Raw genomic sequence first — 22,018 nt, 5'->3', positions numbered from 1 at the left:
AGGCCCAGTTTCAATACTGCCTGGCTATTGTTCTGTCTCACACAGAGACATCTTGATGGCATGATGTCCAGCCCAGGGAAGGGGAGGGAAGAAAGACATGCCCCCTTCCAACTGATCTCCAATTATTTCATTTCTGTGGCAACCCATTGCCCTAACTTATATTACAAAGCAGATAATTAAGTGACCTTACTATTTACTTAACAAAGAAACTGATCTGACTATTTCAGCAGTCCCCATTTTCTGCAGAATCCCATTTCACAGCTATAAAAATCACTCAATTGGAGAGGAGTCCAAAAGCCCATTTAGTTCTACCTCAACCTCATTACAATATTATGCAGAAAGTGCTCAAGAATAGTTTGCCACCCCGAATAGCCACCTGAACAATCTATCTTCTTCACTGAAAGAAAGAAAGAAGCTTGTATTTAAAACATCATTAAATATCCATTCAACATTTTCTCTGTTGCTCCTACAGTAGATCCAGTGGTCCTAATTGTATGCAACCACATTAAAGTCTTTATGTGGCCATGCTGAACTTCTAACAAAGTTAAATATAGCTTGTGCCATTTCGTAGCCCACATGTCCTGCCATATTGCCTGAGCCCACAGAGCTGCTTTGATCTCACAGCAAGTTGTTTGTTTGAGGCATGCATTATTCTTTTGTCAACTGCATTCTTTTCAGAAGTGAATAAAATTCTCTTGATGAAGTGAAAGCACTGCATTAAGCCCAAGGTTATGAGCCGAGATGAGGTGGGTGTGCTGAGGAAATTCCACTTCTCAGGGCATAAACAGACCTGCCTCCTATTGTAGAAAGAATTTTGTCGACTGCAGTAAAGGATTGTTTCTCCGTTTGAAGTAAGACTCATCCTTTCAGAGGAGGAGGGAGGTAGAATACAGAATATTAAACACTTCAGATTCACATGGTATAGTACTGTGAGCTGGGGCTGCAATCCCAGGTATATCCTATTGAGCATCATGGGTCCCACTTCTGAGTATACAAGCACAGGGTTGCTCTAAGAGAGCAAACTGTAGTTCAAAACTCACCTGAGCCATAAATGCACTTTCAGCCTTATTAGAGATTCCTAGCACTATCATAGGGCCACAACCCCAGGGTTCCTAGACTGGGGGCTAGGACAAATACATACGTATGAATTATGCCAAAATCTGGAGTGTAGAGAAGCCCTAAGAGGTAGGTGAGAATGAGAGTCCTCCCTGGGGTATTTAACCTGTAATCGCTCTGACAAGCATGTAAGCTGCAGTCAGACAATGATGAAAAATATGCACCAGGCCATTGACTTTTCTAAAATTCTTGATAATTTGAGATATTTTTAATTCTATTCCCTTCTTTCCACCTTCACTGGTGTACATAGTTCTCTTCCACCCTCCTTTTATCCTCACAACAAAGGTACGAGATAGGTTAGTCACTCACAAAGTGAGCGTTACATGGCTGAGTGGAATTAGAACCTGTGTTTCCCCAATTCTAGTCCACCACAACCACTACACCACACTACTTGACCTGGGACTTCCTCTGCCACATAGTGCTGTGAAACTCTTTCCCATCATGTAGGCTGTACTACCAATTCGAAGTCATCCATGTAAGCCTTGTGGCTCTCTCACTACACTGGCCTAACTGTATGGTTACTTTGGCCTCCATTAGACCAACTCAATTTAGAATTGATCAGGCTGACTTTGTACCTGTTTAAGGTGAAACTCATTGTCCTTCTCTTTTATGCAGGATGGAAACTACATTTCCTAGTCACCCTGCCCCAATTATGCTCAAACTCCCCCCCCCAAAAAAAATTGCAGCTAAAGAAATAGGCAAGTCAATTGGGTAGGAGCAAACGGTCATGAAACATTAAGCACAGGTGAGGTGCATGCATCCAGATATAGTAAGACAGTATAAAGTTTCCTATGATCATTTTCTCTTTTTCATCATGCTTTATAAACCAGAAAATTAATTACCCAAAAAACAATTCTGTGCACTAAAAAGCAGAATAGGCTTAATGTATAATTTATATATGGAAATGCAGCTGTCAACACTGTGACAAATTACTATATAAAAATATTGCAGTTACATTTTTTGGTGTTAGTGTGCATTATGTTCATCTTCAGCATAAGACAATCTTCATCCTCTTAATGCAGTTTTGGTGCATGAAGCTGAGCTGCATTCTGAACCCTCACTCCAAAAAAACTACAGATCAATCAAACTGAGCAGGCCTTTATTTGCACATGGCACTGCAAAAATGCAAGTTTAGTGGTGAAGGTCCTCAGGAAATACCCTTCACACTGTGTTTAAAGATGGGATAAGACAAGCGATTCATAGATAATAAAGTTTTCCAGTCCCAGTATGTGAACAGACCATTTGAGACACTCAGATCCATCTGTTGTTCCTGCATTTCCCTAACAATGACCCTCTGTGGTTTAATATCACATCTATGTTAACACCGCTCTGCCCGACATGTATACATGTTTCTCACCTTAGATTGCTGTAGCATGCATTTTGCTTTGTTTACAGGTAAGAACTGTATGGCCATGGATTAATGAATAATCATGTCCTCAGTGAGGATGAGGCATTCATAGGTCAAGTTAGAGAGTTGGAAGTTACTCTTCACCCCACCCTCACCCCAGTGTTGTGATCATTCCTTATATTTCTGGTCTACCGGTTTTACACACCATGTCAAGCATTATATACAAGCAATGGATCTATGAATTAGGTGTGCACATGAAAGGCACAAATCCCTGTACTTAAAGAGAAAAAGAGAGAGTCACATTTAAGCCCAATAGGAAACATTTTTCATAGCTAAGCTAGTTCCGATTAGTTTCAATGGGACTAAAGTACAACTGGATTGGAGCCATTGTGACTCCCTGACCAGAATTCTAGGCCCAAAGCTGGGAAGTCTATGTTCAAAACCAATAAATCTGGTAGTTGCCATAGACAAGTTATTGGGATTTATTCCACAGGGCAACTGCTATAACAAATATATAGCAGTTTGGACATTAAACGTCCCATAGAAATGACGGATGATCAGAAAAGGTGTCAGATCTTACCCTGCTTGAGTCTCAGTGTCCTCTTCAGCTCAGCCTCTCCCTCTGGAGTGTTTTCCTCCCTCTCCCTCCATCGCCTGACCTGCTCTTCCCTCATCTTGTAGAAGAGGACGTGCTTCTGTTCTTCATTCAGTTCGGCCAGTAGCTCCGGATCAATGTACATATCCCGCAGAATTTGCTGCAACATGGCAAACCAGTAAATAAAGCCCCACACGTACTGTTGCCAAAAAGAAAAAATAAAGACAACCAAGCCTGTCCAAACCAGAAAACTGGCAGCTTCAGCAGTTTCTCAAAACAACTTGAAGTGAAAGTGAGGTTGTGTTCCCTTTCATGCTCCGATCACTTTCCGTTAATGACCACAAAAATAATAGCTTGCGTCACCTATCAACAGGTGCTCAATAGGGGAAAAAATGAAACAAGATCAGTCACTGAAAGACATACAAAGAAAGATGAGCTGCTTGGATGATATTAAAAAGCAAAATGGCTGAGGGGGGCGGGGAGGATAACTCTTGATAGCTGCCAAACAGTTCCAATTCTAACTGGATTGGAAACAGTTCAGTATTTTAAACAACTGATCTGATTATGGCACAGTGTTCTTGCCTTCAAGGTTCTCATTCCCATGGCAGTGTGTTCCCATTAATGTAGTTCTGATGTAGCACTGGGTATGTGTATCTCTGAGCTTATTTTTAAATCAGTGATGTCATGGTTAAAAGTAACAACTACACCAGTGATATCTATGTCATTCCAGTGCCTTTTGGGAAACTGATCTCCGATAAGAGGCAACACACGTTTACTCATTAGCTCTAGCTCTGCTTACTCTCGCAGGTCACTGGAGCACACACCATCACTCGGGTCTTTCCAGGGTCATGTTTAGTTACTGCCAACGGACATGGTGATTCAGCGCTGACAGATCAAAACGGATTTTTCCTACTTGCAAAAAGGAATGGAAGGGCAGCCTAAAGCTGCAAACAAGAAAACTCTTGAGGCAGCTAATTAATATTAATTATGCAAAAGTCTGTCCTCGGCAGTTCAAGCAGACTGTGTTAACTCTCCTGCCATCAGTGTATTTTCCATTCTGTGGCAGGAGGAAAGAGATGAGATCACTTTTCAAGCAAATTGTGACCTTTTGCTGTTTACTGGCATTTTCCTGCTCTCCGTGAAATACTATTGTTAGCACTTTAGGGTTTCTACTATAATAATGTATATGCAGCTAATCAGAGCCCCATCCAGTCTCAAAGGTCCAGGATATGTAATAATAGATTTAAAAGCACACAAAATGCTTTTGATACCATTCCGTTAAAATCTAAAGCAACTAAATGCATAACGAAACTGTTAACCCTTGACCACCTGAACACAGACCACTGAGATGCTAATAGTCTAACAAGATGCTCAGGGTGCCTTAAAATATTCAAATACCATCAAAATAGTCGTGAATAACATCTACTACTTTTTCTTGCTTCTTAGGAAAGGTAAGTATTATTTGATCGTAATAATATAACAGCATCCTTTGGGATCAGAGCAAAAGGTCCGTCTCCCTCCAGGACATCAACAGAACTGTTAATGCAAAAGGCCACATGACCCTAAAATTAGCTTGCTGACTTCAAATCTTCATCAGCTCACAATCACATCCTTGGTCAACTTGTATCTGATTCCTCTACGCATATTTAAGTGGAATGACACCTTAACCACATCTTAACATTTAGACTGGAACAGTTCCAGTGCCTCTAAGCAACTTGATCTTTTTACTAAGCAAAGATTTTTCAAGCTGGCATTACTCCCTCTAACAGCAAATTCAGGTGGTGAGTGAAGACAAGACAGGAGAAAGAAGAAGGAGGTATCAGCATGCTTAAGGAAACCAAGTAGTACAAAAAACCCTTTAAAAATAAAAACTAAAAGAACCATTTAAAAATAGCCTGTTGAGTACTGAGGATGCTCAGTAGCCAAAAGGCACTGACAGCTGGAAATAAAAAACAGAAACTTGCAGCGTGGGGGGGGGGGACACAACAAATTGGCCGGCTTTTTGAGCTTTTTACAGTTTATAGTATCCTGGAGGAGGCATAGCCTGCTGGCTGGCAGGCATCTTGAACAGGAGCGTTCCTGTTAGAAGGTGAGGATACATTACAACATTTTGTTGAAAGTCTCACTTATAGTCTCACTTATAACCTACATCAGCTGTGGGGAACCTTTGACCCTCCAGATGTTGCTGAACTATAACTCCTATCATCTCAGACCACTGGCTATGCTTACTGGGGCTGATGGGAATTATAGTTCAGCAACATCTGGAGGGTCAAACATTCTTCCAGCTGATCTACATCCACACCATACACATTTAAAGCACATGACTTCCCCCAAAGAATCCTAGGAGCTGTAGTTTATCCTCACAGAACCGCAGTTCCCAACACCCTTAAGCAGGAGCAGTCATGTGCTTTGAAAGTATGGTGTAGATGGAACAAACCCTGTACTCCATTCTGAGGAAAAGAAAAAAATTAAAGAGTGCAGTTATTCTAACCCATAATTTAGCAAAAACTTCTGTTACAGGCAACACAAGGCAGTAGGCAAGAGCTGACTACCTCTTGTTCGTCTCCACTACTTCATATTCATAGGCATATTACCCCTGGATTTATTTTGGAGGTTCCATCTAAGTATCATAACTAATAGCCACTTCTAGAAACATCTACCATGACAGAAATGGTCTGCCAATACGTTTCTCAGACTGTTATAGTTGAGAGTGCTAAAAAGGCTCCAGTAAGAACACTGTAAAACGAACGACTTGCTTGTTTTAAGAGGTGGATGTTTACTGATCATGATTCAAGGTAATAGAAAAGGGCAAATTGCTTCTAAATGATTCTACTGATCAATGTCTTTCTTCTTTTTGGGGGGAGGGGGCAAAGGCTTCCTTGGTATAACCCAACAGCCACCAAAACAGTCATGTGTTGATTGTCAGAGGAGTCCAGCATAAGAATGGATGGATCATTCTATGTCTGTATTATCATTGTTACATTTATATCCCACCCCTCCTCCCAAAGGAGGAAACTTATATTCCTCCCATATCAGTTTTGCATTTGTTCATTTGCAATTCTGTCTCATCCTGTTTTGGCCTTAATCTGTGGGTTTTTTCAGCAACAAAAAAGTCATGTGGAAAATTTTATTTATATTTGCTCGTTCAATACATGTTTCTAAACATATTTGCTCTCAAAGTACACATTTCTGATATATATTTTTCAGTGTACACACATATTTATAGGCATTTTGGTACTTTTTTTAGACCAAAGAATGTCATCGCTAGATCCAAATACATACGAAATCCAAAGGATAACTGCATTCTGATCAGCACCTTAGCCCAGGAGGTGCAGATCAGGTCAGACAGCATGAGAACTAGCAAAAAAACCCAAATTCCTCAAGGGTCCGTAGCCAAATGCAGAGACTGTTTCTAGATGCACGGCTAGGTAATTACATTACAGCAGCAGATACCCCAATTTGACTAGGCCCTCCCACACTGCATGCTGCTCTCTGCTGCTAATGTTCACTGGCAGCGTGAGGACACCATTGGTAGAAAGGCAAAGTATTAATATTTTACAAACATGCACAGATGCATGAATACAGGGTGATCCAGCTTGCTTACAGCCAGCAAGGTCGCTGTTAGGTCCTCTTGCCCACCAGCTCTGCTGGGCAGAGTCGAGTTTGGGGAGACTCACCACAACCCCTCTACACAAGATTAGCAATACCCAACTTGAGCAGAGGAGCCCCGCAGATTGTTCCCAGAGCCAGCTCCATTAACAGGAATTGTTGGTGGGTGGAAAGAGAAAGTACCTCTTCTCCTCTCTCTGTGATTTTTTTTCCCCCATAGGTGTATGCGTCTCCATATTGAATTGAACTGAATGGTTTCATGTTAGTGGTGACAGTTGCAGTAGTGGTAGGGACTGGATGAGCGATTATAACGTCACAGAGGGAAAAGGCAGGCAGACTGGGCTGCTTGATCTTAAAGAAAGGCAGGGCAAGGAAGAACTGTAAAAGGAAACAGCAACAGAAAAAAACAGAGGTATCTAGGAAACGAGAGTGATGTGTGAAAGGGAAACAGTCTAGATTAGAGGATCAAAAGGAAGAGAATAAAGGCACTCTCAGGGCAAGACTTCAGGGTAGATGTCCAGGGGCCCCAGTCAGCACAATGAATAAGAGGGGGCCACCAAACATGGCAGGACTGACTTACCATATTTTGAAGTAAGAATTGTGACACATTTTTATCATCTAATGCAGACTCTGCAATTACCTAAGTGCACCACTGGAAAAGAATTCCGGAGGAAAGAAAGGAAACTGAGAGATAGGGCAGAAATGACACATGCACAAGATTAGGGATCTATAGAAGGAATTAAAGGCGACACTCACATATTGATTTGAAATAGCCAGCCAAATCTTTGGCTTAAAGGTCACTTGTTGTCATTTGCTGAGCTAATGTTGTCAGTCAGCATTTGGTAAACTTGGTGTCTTGGCTTTTACATTATTTCTTTATTTATTTATAAAATTTCTTAATCACTTTATATTCAGAGAATCTCAAAGCAACACACAAACAATAAAAATAAAATATGATAGGCCATAATTTCAGAGCATTGTGCAAAGTGAAGGTTCAGTACCATACAAAAGAAGAACAAAAACATATACAAAAATACAAATCAATACCAAAAAAGAAAATCAATTTACAATTTAACATATTAAAATCGGATACAGCATAAAGGAATCTCAAAAGCAATATACAAGCTGGAGATCAAATACAATACAAAGATATTAAAACAATATACCAAACAGAACTCAAAAACAACTCAAAAATAGATCCAGAAACGGTGTACAAAATAACTATCAAGTACAGTACAGAATATTAACAATCAATTAAAAACCTTTAAAATAACATTAAACTATCAAATCAGTAAAACGTCCAAAATCCCAACCAATTTTGTCCAGCATAGATAGCTAACCAGATAACAACTCATACAGCCTTGGAATTGAAATAAATATAAATCCATAGTGCATTCACTCCCTCCCTGCCTCATACCCGCGGTAGGGGACAGATCTGTGCTGATAAGACTTTGAAGGGCAGTGAGCACTTTTATCTCATTATTCACTAACAGGCAAAACTTCTTGCGGTTTAAGAACTTACCTGTAGCCAATAGATATTTCTATCAAACTTTAAAAAGCAGGGAAATTGGGCAGCTACAGTGAATGCACCAGGGAAGCAGGAGACATGACCTCCTCTCTGAGATACTGGACTGCCCTACAAATTGGTCAAAATGCAAAACCCATTTCGGTTGGTCTTTCACAGTCCAATCCACTTCCTGTGTAGCTTGGAAGAATGGTGAGAGTTGCTAGAAGATGCCCTGTTCCCCTCACAGAGCTTCAATCAGAGTGGCTGACTGTTAAACCATTCTGGCCACTGGAGCTCTCTAAGGGGAATAGGAATCTCCTATCAGCACCCTTCACAAACTACACTTCCCAGGATTCTCTGGGGGAAGCCTTGACTGTCTAAAGTAAAATAAAGGTCTGGTGTGGGTGTGACCCCGTGATTAGGCAAGCCCAGCAGCTGTGAGTCTAGTTTTTAGAACACTGACAATTGGTTCTTACTGAGCATGCCCAGCCTTATCATTGAGTTCAATGCTAAATTTCTTAAATTACTTAAAAATCAGCCAGGCATTTTTTTAACTTTTAAACTGCAGACGATGAAGGTCATAGTATGGGGCAAGGTCAGTAATAGGATTACAGGCACTCTGTGAACATGGCTGATTTTTAATGAATTTCAACAAATTAATAGAACTCTGACAGAAAAAAGTCCAAAAGGGCTCTGGGTTTTTTCCCCTCTCTTTTTAGATTTTGAACTCTCTATTCTCTCTGACTGTTTTGTGTATCGCCATGAAAATTTAGAGAGTTGTTAAGGAAGTGTTTCTGAGTTCAGGACTATAAGTTTTGTAAGATTTTGTTTTTAAATGCGCCTATGGGAAGGATCAGAATGGCATGGGGAGTATTTTCAATTTAACATTATGGAATGCAAAAAATCCATGCTGACTATAGTATACAGCCACTCTCCTAGCTTTATAATCATTCCCACTGCTCAAGCTCTCACCATGAGCTATAAACACCACTACCCAACCACCAATCAGACCAAGCACTTTAACCTCCATTCCTTCCAAAACAAACCACAAACACAGCAAGGAAGTAGGGGGAGGGGCAGAGTGAGAGAGAGAAGGGGAAGGGGAACCCCAGAGAGAGAGAGAGAGAGAGAGAGAGAGAGAGAGAGGCTTCACAAATTGAAGTACTACTGAAAGGGTGTGCAAATAGGTCTGTGGGGCAGGTGTTACAAAATGGCTACAGCGAGTTCTCTCCTCCAAAGTCAGACACAATAAGGAAAGTGCCCAGGTCAGGAGGGTTGCCAGGGGATGGGTGGGCAGGTGGTTTAGGCAGCCTCTTTCCCACTCCCAATCTGTTCACCACTGGGCAGCAGTCAAACAGGCCAGCTTATCCCAAAGCAGGGGTCTCTGCAGCCTTCTTTAAATAAGGGTAGAGACACACTTGAGGTGTGCTGACTTCAGTGCTTCTCCACCTCTGTTTTCTGGGTTGGAGAGACAAGACAGTAGTCAAACTCTGCCCCTTTTTACTCCAAAACCCGAGGAACTGCCGCTCCAGGGCTTTTCTCCAGATGTGGGCACACTAGTGGCTTCAGAAGCAGCGAGAATGGTTTCTCTGGCTACATTTTGAAGCGACTCAGCCATACCATTTTCTCTGGCTTTTGCCCATAGATGGACACACTTTCCTTCCCTGCTGCTGATCTCAGACTTTTTAGGACTGCCCATGGCAAAACACCAGCCCAATCACTGTCTCTGCCCAACCTACAGCAAAACATTTTCATTGAACACACCGCGGAGCGGAAACAAGTTGATCTATCAAACTGGTTTGATTTCAGCTTTAAGATGATTTCATGTCTATGGGCCAAGTGTTGCAGATTGGCCACCGCTGGATGCAGTTCTCCCCCTCTGAGGTCAGCCAAGGCAAGGAAAGTGCCAGGGTCCGCAGGGCTGCCAGGGAATGGGTGGGCACTGCAGATGGTTTATGTAGCTTCTTCCTTGTTCCCAAACTCCTCACTGCTGGGCAGCTGTCAAACAGGTCAGCATATAATTTCCCTTTCTCCAAATAACAGCAGGGGTGTTTTTTCCTGGAGCAACAGTTTAGAATATATTACTATTCATGTGGTTGCTATCACTGCATGGCACACTTATGATAAAGTTGTGTCTACTTGACACATCTGTTTAATGTAAAGCTGAGTTCTTGAGACTCCATAAATACATAAGAACTACTGAATTTGGAAAGAGTGTACAGGTGCCTATTTATGTCTGACAGCTAAGTGTTAGAGCAGCCAGTATAACTTCCTAAAATGGATCATGCTTTTGCCATTTATTGACCTAGCCAATATTTTCTCCAGGACATCCCAAAGGCAATGGGTCAGATCCAGCGTACATTAGTTGCATTTATGTCACACTGAAGTCAATGGGACAATTTAGTTATGACTTGCGCTTTGAAATCAGTGGAATCTGGGAGTCCTCATAGAATCACAGCCGGATTCTACTTAATATGAAAGTTCATATAGTACATTTGCTGGCAAAACAGACCCCTGTGGAGCATAATACTTAGCACTGAAGGTAACACACTCTGGCCTCTGCCATTTGTCAGGGAATTAAGACCCCATGGAGTCTGTTCCCTCTTCCTCCCAGGAAGAATATCATGGCAAGTAGGAGATAACCTGAAACTGGCCCTGTCCATTGGGGGCAACTACAGTGAGCTCAGTTTTCCTCTCCCTTCCAGAAAGAACACTCAGCTGCAACTGCCACTTGCCTACCTCTGAGACAAGGAAGAACCCTCTAGCCCGACCCATCAGCCAAAGAGAAAAGAGCCACTAACAGATTATTCAAGAAAGAACATCAGATGGAAAGATTGTAGCTGACCACTTTGTTTTCACCTTGAAGAACTGATCTCCTTCCTCTACCTCTTCCCTCTTTGTGTTTTTTTAAGCCTAATGGCAGTACCCCCCACTCTTTTTTAATTGATGCAAGTCATTGTCTGAAAAGAGGGATAAAAATATAGTACATTTCTTATGTTTGTCTTTCACAACAAACTTGTGAAGTAGAAAGTTCTATTCCCATTTTGCAGATAAGGATAACTATGCTCAGAGACAATAGCTTATCCAAGATGAGTCCATGGAAGTGACAGGACTTTAGACCCAGGACTCCTGGACATCAGGCCAATGCCCTGTCCAATTGATTGTGCCTGCTTTTAGCATCATTCCTTATGCAGCAACAAACAGGGCACTTGAGTCATCAATGCACTATTATCAGTACCTCTCCAGATCATTCACTGAGCAAAAGATTGGTATTCCGTGTTCAGTTGTCTTTGTCTTTTATTTTAAATGGCAAGAATGTAATGATAGTTTTATTGGTGGTGGTTGTTGTTTTTAAGAGAAGGGTGATGCCTTTAACTGGTAATCTACCTTTTACTTTCATCTGTTTTATTTAAAACTTGCACATAGCTTCCTATCACTAAACTAAACAGCTCTCTGACTAAAATGCAAGAATGCTGAAGCAGCAGGAAATGATTTTTTTTTTTATTCAGAGTTTGTGACATAGTCAAAACCCACCTTAGCTGTGACATTTATATAAAAACACTTAGGGATGATAGATGTGAAAAGGAGCAAAAGAGACTTTCTCAAATAAAGAGAATGCAGAGCTGGGGTTGGGGAAAATACTACATCTGAGACCAAGGACAGGACATATATAAAATCATGATACTTTATTCTGGATGAATTACCTGGAATTACTACCACTCCTGGTTCTGTATTTACAATGAGTAATCTGAATTAAAATTATAACCCCACACTTTGTAGCATTTTGCCATTTTAGAGGATTAGGAAGTTATTCTAACTTTGGCAATAACTAAGACCATTGCAAATTTTCAGAGGATTTTTTTTTTTTGCACCACATTTTGCTCTTATTGGAGTGGTTAAAGATTTTGACAAAAAATTCTGAAACTTTCATTGTTTGAACTGACACTCTTTTAGGCAATAGTTCCATGTTTCTAGGCTCTTTTTGTTAACTCATTACAAAATTAGGCTCATTATCATGTGGTCCACAAGTCAATCAGATAGTACACAGCAAATGCATGTCATTGTGTCATGGCACAGATATTGTGCATGAGAACATCAGAAATGTCTGCTGGATCAGCTCAAACAAACACCCATCTAGTCACAGTGGTGAATCAGATGTCTATGGGAAGTCCACGAACAGGACATCACTGAGGCTGAGGAAATAAAAATCGTATTGGCTGAACCAGTCACATATCATACAATAAATGTGATGGTTTTGCATACTGCATCATGACATGATGACATCAGAATATCGACTACAGGTTCATACAATTAAAATATTTACAAAAAGCCCCCAAACATTCTAAATGGACTTCTGAAAAACAAAAATGAACAGAATAGTGGTTGAGTAACTTTGTCTCAACTAGTGCAAATTATGTCAATTTGGTCTCGGATTGGTTAGAATTCTGTACTATATACCAAGGCAGGTAACTCATCGTCTGTGGGCCAGAAATAGCCTTCTGGGTCTTTTGGAGTGGCCTGCCAGTCTCCTAATCCAGTTTGTCAGTGCCACCATTTGCAACATCATCAGCAGCAACATTGCTGGTGGTGGTGAGGGATGTGTCAGAAGTTTCAACTTGAATTAACTGAACTGTAAAGCAACAGTGTACTTCAGAGTAAATATCCCACAATGTCTGTTCTGAATTTCTAGTCTTTATTAGATTCTAAGCTTGGGGAGATATGCACTTCAAATTGCATCACCGTTGGAATCTAAATAGTGCTGTGGGCAGTGCTGCGAGAAGAACCAACCTTCTCACAGAGCAACAAATGCCAGTTGAGTGTAGTGGCATCATCAATGTCAGCGGATATAGAAAGACTCGTCAAGGATAGCCAACCCCAACCCTCACACTAGAAAACCAGAACTAACCTGGAGAATAGGTGTAGCTGAAAGGGGAGGGGGAAGCCACACCCAGCATATGGAGGAGTCAGAACCCTAACTCTGCCCACTTTTTTGCTTTGGCCCTCAGAAGGTTTGCCATAAGGCAATGAGGTCTATGGCTGAAAAAGATTCCCCAATCCTGCCGTATGCTAAAGATCATGTTAAATGGTATCTTTGCTTGCTATGTCACTTAATTAATGTCAATTTTGATATGATCATAGGCATGCTTTCCAGCTTTCTAGGAAGCAACATCAGCCAGATACAAATAACAAGAAATATCCTCATTTCCTCTAATATATTGCAGTAGTTTTCAAACTGTGTTCTGGGGAGCTTCAGGGCTCCTTGTGCAGGCTTGACACCACCATGTGGCTTCCTCAGGCAACTGCCGGGGTGCCAGTGCCCCAGTAGGGCCCACTGTGGACTCTGGTCATGGGTTCTCCATAAAATTCCCCCCTTAAAATATTTTCTACTTTTTTTCAGGTGCCCCATGTGTCATGTGACCTATTAGACACCGTCCCAGAGTGAGGCTACATTTAGGGCATTTCAGAAGTTTAAAAGGTGGCTGGCAGGACATTCAGAGCACTGTTGCTGTCCAGAGAGACCCTTAAGGTGACCATATGTACTGTTTTACTGTGGGTAGTCCTATTTGAAAGGCTGTCGAGTCCAAGTCCAGTTGAAAAATAAAGAACCACAAGAAAGTGGAGTGGAGGCCTTGAAGCTGACCACCAATAGTTAGTACCTGGATGGCAGACAGGTGACCTGGCCACAGTCTTGCATGAAATTTATTATTTATTTAATAGGCTCCTAGACAGCTTTTTAAGGCAAAATTTCCTCCCTAAATGGTTTACAACCATATATAGAAACATGTTCATTAAACCCAACAATAAAACCATTTAAAACAATTAAAATATCCTGTCTCATCTAACATAAAATATATAAGTCAACATGCCAGGTAAAGGAATAACCCACCTAACTCTAGAAAACAGCATTCAATATCCTAGATTAGTCTCCATAGGCCATGATGAAAAAACAAGTTTTTAAAGGCCATTTAAATTAATGGGTTGCCTGATTTTACTAGGAATTCAGTTCCATAACTGAGGGGATCAACACTGAAAAGACCCTGTTCTGTGTGCCTACCAACACTATGGTGAGATGTACTGTACTTCTATTTGAACTGCATAAATTATTTTTCAATTGGCACCTACATATACAAAAAAAAAAAAATCAAATGCAGCTTTATGCAAATCTGTGTCTTCTTTTGCCCACTGTTTTCATGATGCTCTTCCTCTTTTGGAACCATACACAAGTGGGCAGCCTGCACACCCTGCTGCACCATACTTGAAACATCACCACTTATCGCAGTGCTTGGAGGGCCTCCATCACTGCAGCACTTGGAACTGATATGATAGATATTGCTGCTTACCCCCCTCCCCACTGCCATGTATGGAAGAGGACTTTAGTGTGGGAGGCCCACCTGAGGACCTCCTCACACATGAAACTGACCGTGTCCAAGTGAAATAATATGCCCCAGGATCTTCTGTAGTGCACAGGAGTAGACAAGTTGGAAAGGGTCTTTAGTGGTAGAAATTGGGTGGGGGATAAACCCTGATATACAGCTAGGTCCAAAAAGTGGGGTCTGATCACTACAACACAAACATCTAATAGATTTTAGCTCCCAGGTACCTCTAGAGGTTAAATGACTTTCCTGTCATGATCAGGAACGTTTTGCATTCACTTTAATATAAAGTTGGACATCTCTCTCAAGTACAGTAGTACCTCAGTTAAGGAATCCTCCAGGAACAATGCTCCTTTTAACCAAGGCTTTTTTAAAGGTGAAACTGACCACCTTTGCTTTAAGGTGAAACTGACCAGCCTGTGTCTGCTTTGCTATCAATAAACCTACAAGCCTGTGCTTTTGCTTTAAGGTAAAACTGGATAGGTTGTGTTTTTGCTTTGCTATGGATAAAATTTCAAGCCTGTGCCTTTGCTTGGTTGCAGTGAAACTGACATGACTGTGTCTTTGCTTTGCATTAAAGAGATCTCTTGCATTCTCCCAGGGCTGGGGAGGGAAGGATCCAATACGATTCAGAGTAGGGGGAGGGGAGGTGCTTTAGGTAGGCACCCTTTAAAGTCTCTGTTGAAGCTGCCCCCACCATCCATGAGCGGTTGTAGGAACCTATCCCTATTCTTTCCATGTTATTCCTATCTCTGGTACCAAAGTTTCTGTTAAAGAAATAATCTCCAGGAATGCATCTACTTTGTTACCTGAGGTATTACTGTACGCTAATCACCCAAGCTTAAGTAGCAATACAGATGTCACCAGTTGTAAAAAGTGCATGCAGGTATTAAAACTCCAGATTTTTTCACAAATGGCTTTCAATTTATTGCCTGGTAAACCCAGACTGATGGGATCTCAGAAACAGTACACCCCAATAAGTAAGAGGAAGTGAGGAGAAACCACAAGCTTTTATCTCTTTAAAGCTTTAATTATGAGTGTGCTAGTTAAAGTGTGTTAAGGAATAACAAATCCACATTACGTTATCTTGACTATGCATCCATAAATACCATTTGCATTGCACATTTTAGATGTGCGCAGCATTTATAATTTAGTGAACCCTAGAAACATAACTGTTCTGTCAAGATAGACCATGGCATCAGGGATCAAAAAATGGAAGAAGCAAAGTGACAGTGTGAGGGCGGGGGGAGGAGATGTTTTATTTGAGGCCATCTTCCTATACAGAGAAGTATCAGTAAGAAAACTAAATGGAAGGAAGTACTCACCAAAACAAATTTTACTGTCTTTGATCTACCAAAATGTTACTGTCAGTTTTTCAAAATGGAATACCTAAAGCCTGTTTCTCTCTCTCCCCCCCCCATCTTTAATTATGGATGGTTGGTTTGTCTTGTTCTTTCATTTTCAGTTTTATTTTCCGTTTCAAAGTACATAGTTAAGTCTATGGTGCCCTCTAATGGCCAGACTAGATTGTGGCTACAAAAAGGGGGAAGGGAGAGTCTGGCTGTGTACGTTACTTACTTAAAACACAGTGAGGTTAGTTTATTTCTCTACGTTTCAATTCAAATTCACACGGTGTTGTACACATCACTACACTCTAATGGGTTTACTTGGAATTAAGGCCAATTGAAGTGAACAAGACTTAGATCGCAATCCTAACTTGTAAATCCTAATGAATTCAATGGGACTTATTTCTGACTGATTATGCCCTTGTGCACGGGGGGGGGAGTAGAAACAGTCGCACATGTTTTATTATACGGCTCTTTTTATCATGACATCCAATTCATCTTTATTACCCTAATTTTACAGAAAATTCCTGACAAATCTGACCAATTTTATTTATCTTTTTTTTTTGTCACATCAGAATTCTCAGGTTACAGCTAAAGTGGCTAGTTAGCTACCATCACCTGCTGTAGAATGTTGATAAAATAATATTATTTTAATATTTTATTAGGTTTTTTTATATGGGGCCTGAGTATTTCATACTGTCATATGCATTGTGTTTTATTGTGTTGTGTTTTTTATTTATATGTGCTGGTCTATGACTGAAATAAATATTGTGTCTCAACTTCACTCTTCTGAGTAGACATGGTTAGGATTGCTGTTATGAGGAATCAAATATTTGGAATTTTTAATCTTTGATTCATCTCAGTGAACCAGAGTTTGAAAAGGCCTACAACAGCAAAGATTCCTGGGAAACAGCCCCTCTGTGACCTCTGGGTACATATCTTGCAATGCCTGAAGGTATAGACTTCCTGACTCATGGAAATTTGGGATTTGTCACCCAGTAAGAATAGGTGCTCCTTTCAAACAAAGGAAATGTTTATGATAATCTAGGCCATCAGGAGGAAACAGAATAGATCCTTTCAAACTAGGAGGTGTTGTGCATTTCTAAGCCTTTGGAGAAGACAGGACAAACTCCTGTCAAACAAAGAAACTGTTTTACACAAGGATTATGATAATCTTAACCTTGGGGAATCATCAGGAATCTACAGCAGGGAGATCACACCTATTATCTGGGAACTTATCAGGAAATGAGTGGGTCCACATCCTCCTGGAGACATTTACATTGGGTTTACTTTGGGGTCAGTTTAGTTAGAAAAAAGGTATAAAACATGAGGAGTGAGAAGGGGAAGTCAGTTCCTCGTCTGGGGGGCTGCAACAACTGCTTTTCTTATCAACGCACGTTAGCATCTTTGGGACAATTTCAGAGCTATGGATTTGGGTGAGAACTTTCAAATATGGCGCTGGTTACAAAGGGTGGAGCTTTTTGGGCTAGATACGAAAGTCTATCTCTCTCAGCTTTAGCCTTGCAGCAACTCTCCAGGAAAGGTATATGCAACTATCTGGGCCTTTTTCCTTTCCTTTTTTTCTTTCTTTCTGTGTGGGTGAGCTTAATGTGAAAGTGTTTATAGGGCTAGTCTCTTTACTTTAGTCTATCCAGTGTTGCTGAATGAATGAATGAATAATAGTTAGAAAACTACTCATTGTTAACTGCAATTGTAAACTGCAATATTTTTCCTTGTTCCTTCTCTTAATAAAACCACTCTTTATTTTACTTTCAGTGTATGTGTTATTGGGTTAAGGGTAAAATTATACATGTTCTGGGGGTGACGTGCGGGTAACTCCAGCAAAAGATCCTGCTGCTCTCTTTTGGGGAATTTGGATTTCTAGTGAGCTCTGCTCATGAGGAAGTTCAAGGTCCCTTCGTAACAATTGCAGCCTTAGTTCTGACTCAACAGGATTAGGACAAGGTAATGGCAGAGGCGGCAATGGGTGGCAAGTGGGATGCTCCTCTAAGATACCATGCCATCGTCAGTCATGTAGGACCACCACCACTACCCTCCCACAGGAAAGGTGAACTGAACTGTACTGCCTTCAAGTCGATTCCGACTTATGGCGACCCTATGAATAGGGTTTTCATGAGGCTGAGAGGCAGTGACTGGCCCAAGGTCACCCAGTGAGCTTCATGGCTATGTGGGGATTCAAACCCTGGTCTCCCAGGTTGTAGTCCAACACCTTAACCACTACACCACACCTTTATACACCTGGGCTTTACTTCGAATTGAATAATCCTACAGTTTTCAAATTGGATCAAAGCTCACTTGCTTGGAAGTACATTCAACCAGAGTATTTCACAAAAAGACTACAGGATGGCTCTGGCTCCTGGGTAATGTCTTGTTGTATACATAGATTCAAAACCCAGCTGTTAGAGTGCACCGGAGCCAGCGTAAATGGTAATGTGTACACAGCCTCTTCCTAACTATGGCTCCACACATCACTTAATTTGTTATATACTGCCTCAAGAAATGTGTGAGAGGAGGGGTATAAATATTTTCAATAAATTAATATATAACTATATTCCCTATTATAATGCTCCAGTAGTCATTCTTTTCCATGACAAAGGTCACAGTGTGCTTAGGATTGCAGAGCCTTCAGATCAGCAATAATTTGATGTGGTTAAAATGTTGGTGTGGTTGAAAATGACTCCTTTCTCTTGGCATTTTTGAAATCAGCCCTTTATGTGTTTCTTTGACTCATGTCCTCTTTGCTGATAGATAGGCAGGCAACAGACAGAGAGGGTTTTGTTGTGTATCAGCAGAAAAAAAAGAAAGATCAATGCCATGGAAGCTTGAAATGGACTCAGGGTGGCAGTGGGAGCAGAAGTACTCAGCTGCACAAATGGAGGAGGACTGGAGGAATGAAGGCAGAAGCCATTGCACTGCAGCTCACACCTAGGGAAGAACATGTATTAGCATTGCTTGAGTAGCAAATATGATCCCCATGTTAATTTGGAGCAAGTGCAAGAGATGCTGCAAGGAGGAGCAACTTTGCATCTGGGAATTGGGAAGGGAGAGGAAGCCATCAGGCTCAGTTTTGTCACCAAGAACTGCTAAATGGGAGGAGAAGGAGGCACTCTGGCATCATGCCTATGGGAAATATAGAATGGCCCTGACATCAAACAGAGTCCACCCTGCTACTATGGCACATCACCTGCCAAGCCAGGGTTTGGGGTGAAGCACCTTGAAATCAGACTTTTTCAGCCTGGATGAATGGGGGAGAGGTGGGAACCAACATCCCAAGAAACCCCTTCCTGCATCACCTGAGCTGCCACCATCAAATGGCTCAGTTTGGTCAGGGAGGGGCACCGTATGTCCCAAGTACTAAATTCTTGGGGCCCAGTATTGCTGCCCACAGCAGTTCTGTGGAGTCTACCACCTTTTGGCATTTCTAGTTTGTTGGTGTCAGGTCCAGGATGAGACTGAGGAACCAGACCAGTGGGTGAAAGCAATTCAGTTTATATTAGAGTGACATCCACACAAATGCTGCGCCTTCTCATAAAGCGCCACTGACTTACAGATCCTGCGACATGGAAAGATAGTTGACAGAGCGAAGTGCACATTCCCGCCCAACTCTTAAGTAGGACCCAAACGGGCACGAAGCCTTTCACTCCGCCTCAATCCACCCTCAGGGGCCACCTGTCTCCCCCTCCCCCTTTCTTGTCTCTTCACTCGTCGTCGAGTACACGGTGAGGGGGGAAGCGCCGGCCCCTCCCCTTCTGAAGATTCCGACTCCGGTATGGGCGTAAGGGGAGGTCCGGGCAGAGGGGGAGGCGTGTGAACTTTCAAGGTTGGCTCCGAGACTCTGGCGCTCCCAGGATCTCTGTTGCTGGGCAACCCTATCTCTGGACATTCCTCTCCTTCTCCTTCGCTCAAGTCTGACAGGGGGCTCCCCTCCCCCTCGTCTTCTGACTCTAAATCCCCAGGACCCCAATTTCGCGTCCCGACTTCATCCCCTCTTCCAGGCTGAGCCCCCCCCCTCTAACTGGCTTGGGACAGTGGGGAAATAACTCATGAAACCTTTTCACTAACTCTGGAGCGTGCACATCAACTTCATTTTCCCAACTCCTATCTGCAGACCCGTACCCTTTCCAATGGATCAAATACTGCAATTTCTTGCATCTTATTCGGGAGTCCAAGATGTCCTCAACTTCGTACTCCGTCTGCTCATTTACCCTGATCGGAGCCCCTGGAGGTTCCACTGGCCGCAACTCACTGGGGGGGGCTGCTTTGGTGAGCAGAGATCGATGAAACACAGGGTGTACTTTGAATGAATCGGGTAACTTCAGCCGGTACACCACCGGATTAATTTGAGTCTCTATTTCAAAAGGCCCCACCCTCTTATCTTGCAGTTTTCTGCATTTGCCTGGCATTGGGAGGAATCGAGTGGACAACCATACCTGGTCTCCTGCTTGAAGGGGGGGGCCTTCTCTCCGGTGTAAATCAGCAACTCGCTTGTACTCCGTCTTGGCTTCGTCCAGTTGTTGTTTCAGGGTCTGTTGGATGGCTTGTAACTCCTGTAGAAATTCTTCAGCAGCGGGCACCAACACTCCCTCCGAACTGCTAGGAAAGGCTTTAGGATGAAATCCATAATTTGCGAAGAACAGGGTTTGCTGAGTGCTGGAGTGTAAGGCGTTGTTGTAGGCAAACTCTGCAAAATGTAAATACGAAGTCCATTCAGTTTGTTGGTAACAAACGTAACAGAGTAAATATTTCTCCAAAACGGCATTCAAGCGTTCCGTCTGACCGTCTGTCTGGGGGTGATGGGCAGACGAGAGTTTTAACTCCGTCTGCAGCTGCTTCCAGAGCGCCCTCCAAAACTTAGCCATAAACTGAGTCCCTCGGTCCAAGACTACACTGTTGGGCAATCCATGCAACCGGTAAACCTCCTTGATGAATAATTTGGCCGTTTCTTTCGCTTCTAAGGGCCCCGGGCAAGGGAGAAAATGTGCCATCTTGGTAAGGAGATCTACCACGACTAGAACGGCAGTCATCCCTTGTAACTTTGGTAGATCAGTTATAAAGTTCATGGAAAGGTCCTTCCAAGGCTCACTGGGGACCTTTAACGGTTGTAACAGCCCTGCCGGTTTTCCCGTTTGATGTTTAGCTCGCATACAAACCGAACAGGATTTCACATAGTCCTCAACGTCCCGGCGCATCTTCGGCCACCAAAAGTCTTTAGCTATATTCTGAATGGTTTTGTAAATCCCGAAGTGTCCTGCAGTGACAGAGTCATGGCACTGGCGTAGAATTTTGAGTCTTAAGTCTCCCTCTGGCATGACCCTGGCCGTTTTAAACCACAACAACCCATCTCGCCAGTAGAAATTCACCTCTGAGTCTGGATCCTGCCCCGCCTCGTGAATGTACTGCTGCATGCCCATCCCTTCCCGTTGCGCTCTTTTGAGCTCCTCCTCCCATGAAGGTTGGCATGATCCTAGTGTTAATTTCTCCAGTGGGATCACGTACTGTGGCTGGTCCTGGGGCTCACTCTCCTTAAATTGCGGCTGCCTGGACAAGGCGTCGGCTCTCTGATTCTTGGCTTGGGCGTGATACGTAATCCTGAAGTTGAACCTGGCGAAGAACTGGGACCATCTGATCTGCCTCTGGTTCAGCTTCCTGGTCGTTTGCAGACTTTCCAGGTTCTTGTGGTCGGAACGCACTTCAATTTGGTGGGAGGCTCCCTCCAAATACTGCCTCCAGTTCTCGAAAGGGTCCTTAATGGCCAGTAACTCCTTCTCCCAGACCGTATAGTTCTTCTCTGCAGGCTTTAACTTTCTAGAGAAGTATGCGCAGGAGTACAACTCCTTTCCCTCAGGATCTCCTTGTAGCAACCCCCCCAATGGCAAAGTCCGAGGCATCAGCTTCCACTATGAAGGGACGGTTCGGATCAGCGAAGCGCAAAATGGGTTCGGTAGCGAATTTCTCTTTTAACTCCTCAAAAGCCTTTGTAGCGTGCTCCGTCCATTGGAACTTTTTCTTTCCCCTTAAACAGTCGGTCAGGGGAGCCGTTAGTTTGGAAAACCCCAGGATGAATTTCCTGTAGAAGTTAGCAAACCCTAGAAACCATTGCAC

At 42.5% G+C, this 22,018-nt stretch overlaps 1 protein-coding gene across 4 annotated transcripts in view; it reads right to left on the bottom strand.

The window, feature by feature from the left end:
* SH2D4B (SH2 domain containing 4B) overlaps positions 1-14,852 on the bottom strand; it is a 190,910-nt gene extending 176,058 nt beyond the window's left edge. For 3 of the 4 annotated variants that reach the window (XM_061634985.1, XM_061634987.1, XM_061634988.1), the window contains exon 1: positions 3,045-3,660. In XM_061634985.1, coding sequence (XP_061490969.1) covers positions 3,045-3,228 — 184 coding nt within the window. In that variant the 5' untranslated portion in view covers positions 3,229-3,660. Of the gene's footprint in view, positions 1-3,044; positions 3,661-14,776 lie in introns of those variants that run through there. The other variant, XM_061634986.1, reaches the window with a different exon arrangement.
* Positions 14,853-22,018: the final 7,166 nt, after the last annotated feature.

The sequence above is a fragment of the Rhineura floridana genome, chromosome 7, assembly GCF_030035675.1.
Source record: "Rhineura floridana isolate rRhiFlo1 chromosome 7, rRhiFlo1.hap2, whole genome shotgun sequence".
Lineage (NCBI taxonomy): Eukaryota > Metazoa > Chordata > Lepidosauria > Squamata > Rhineuridae > Rhineura > Rhineura floridana.
Note: the sequence above shows the minus strand (reverse complement) of the source record. Positions and strands in the feature narration are given on the sequence as shown.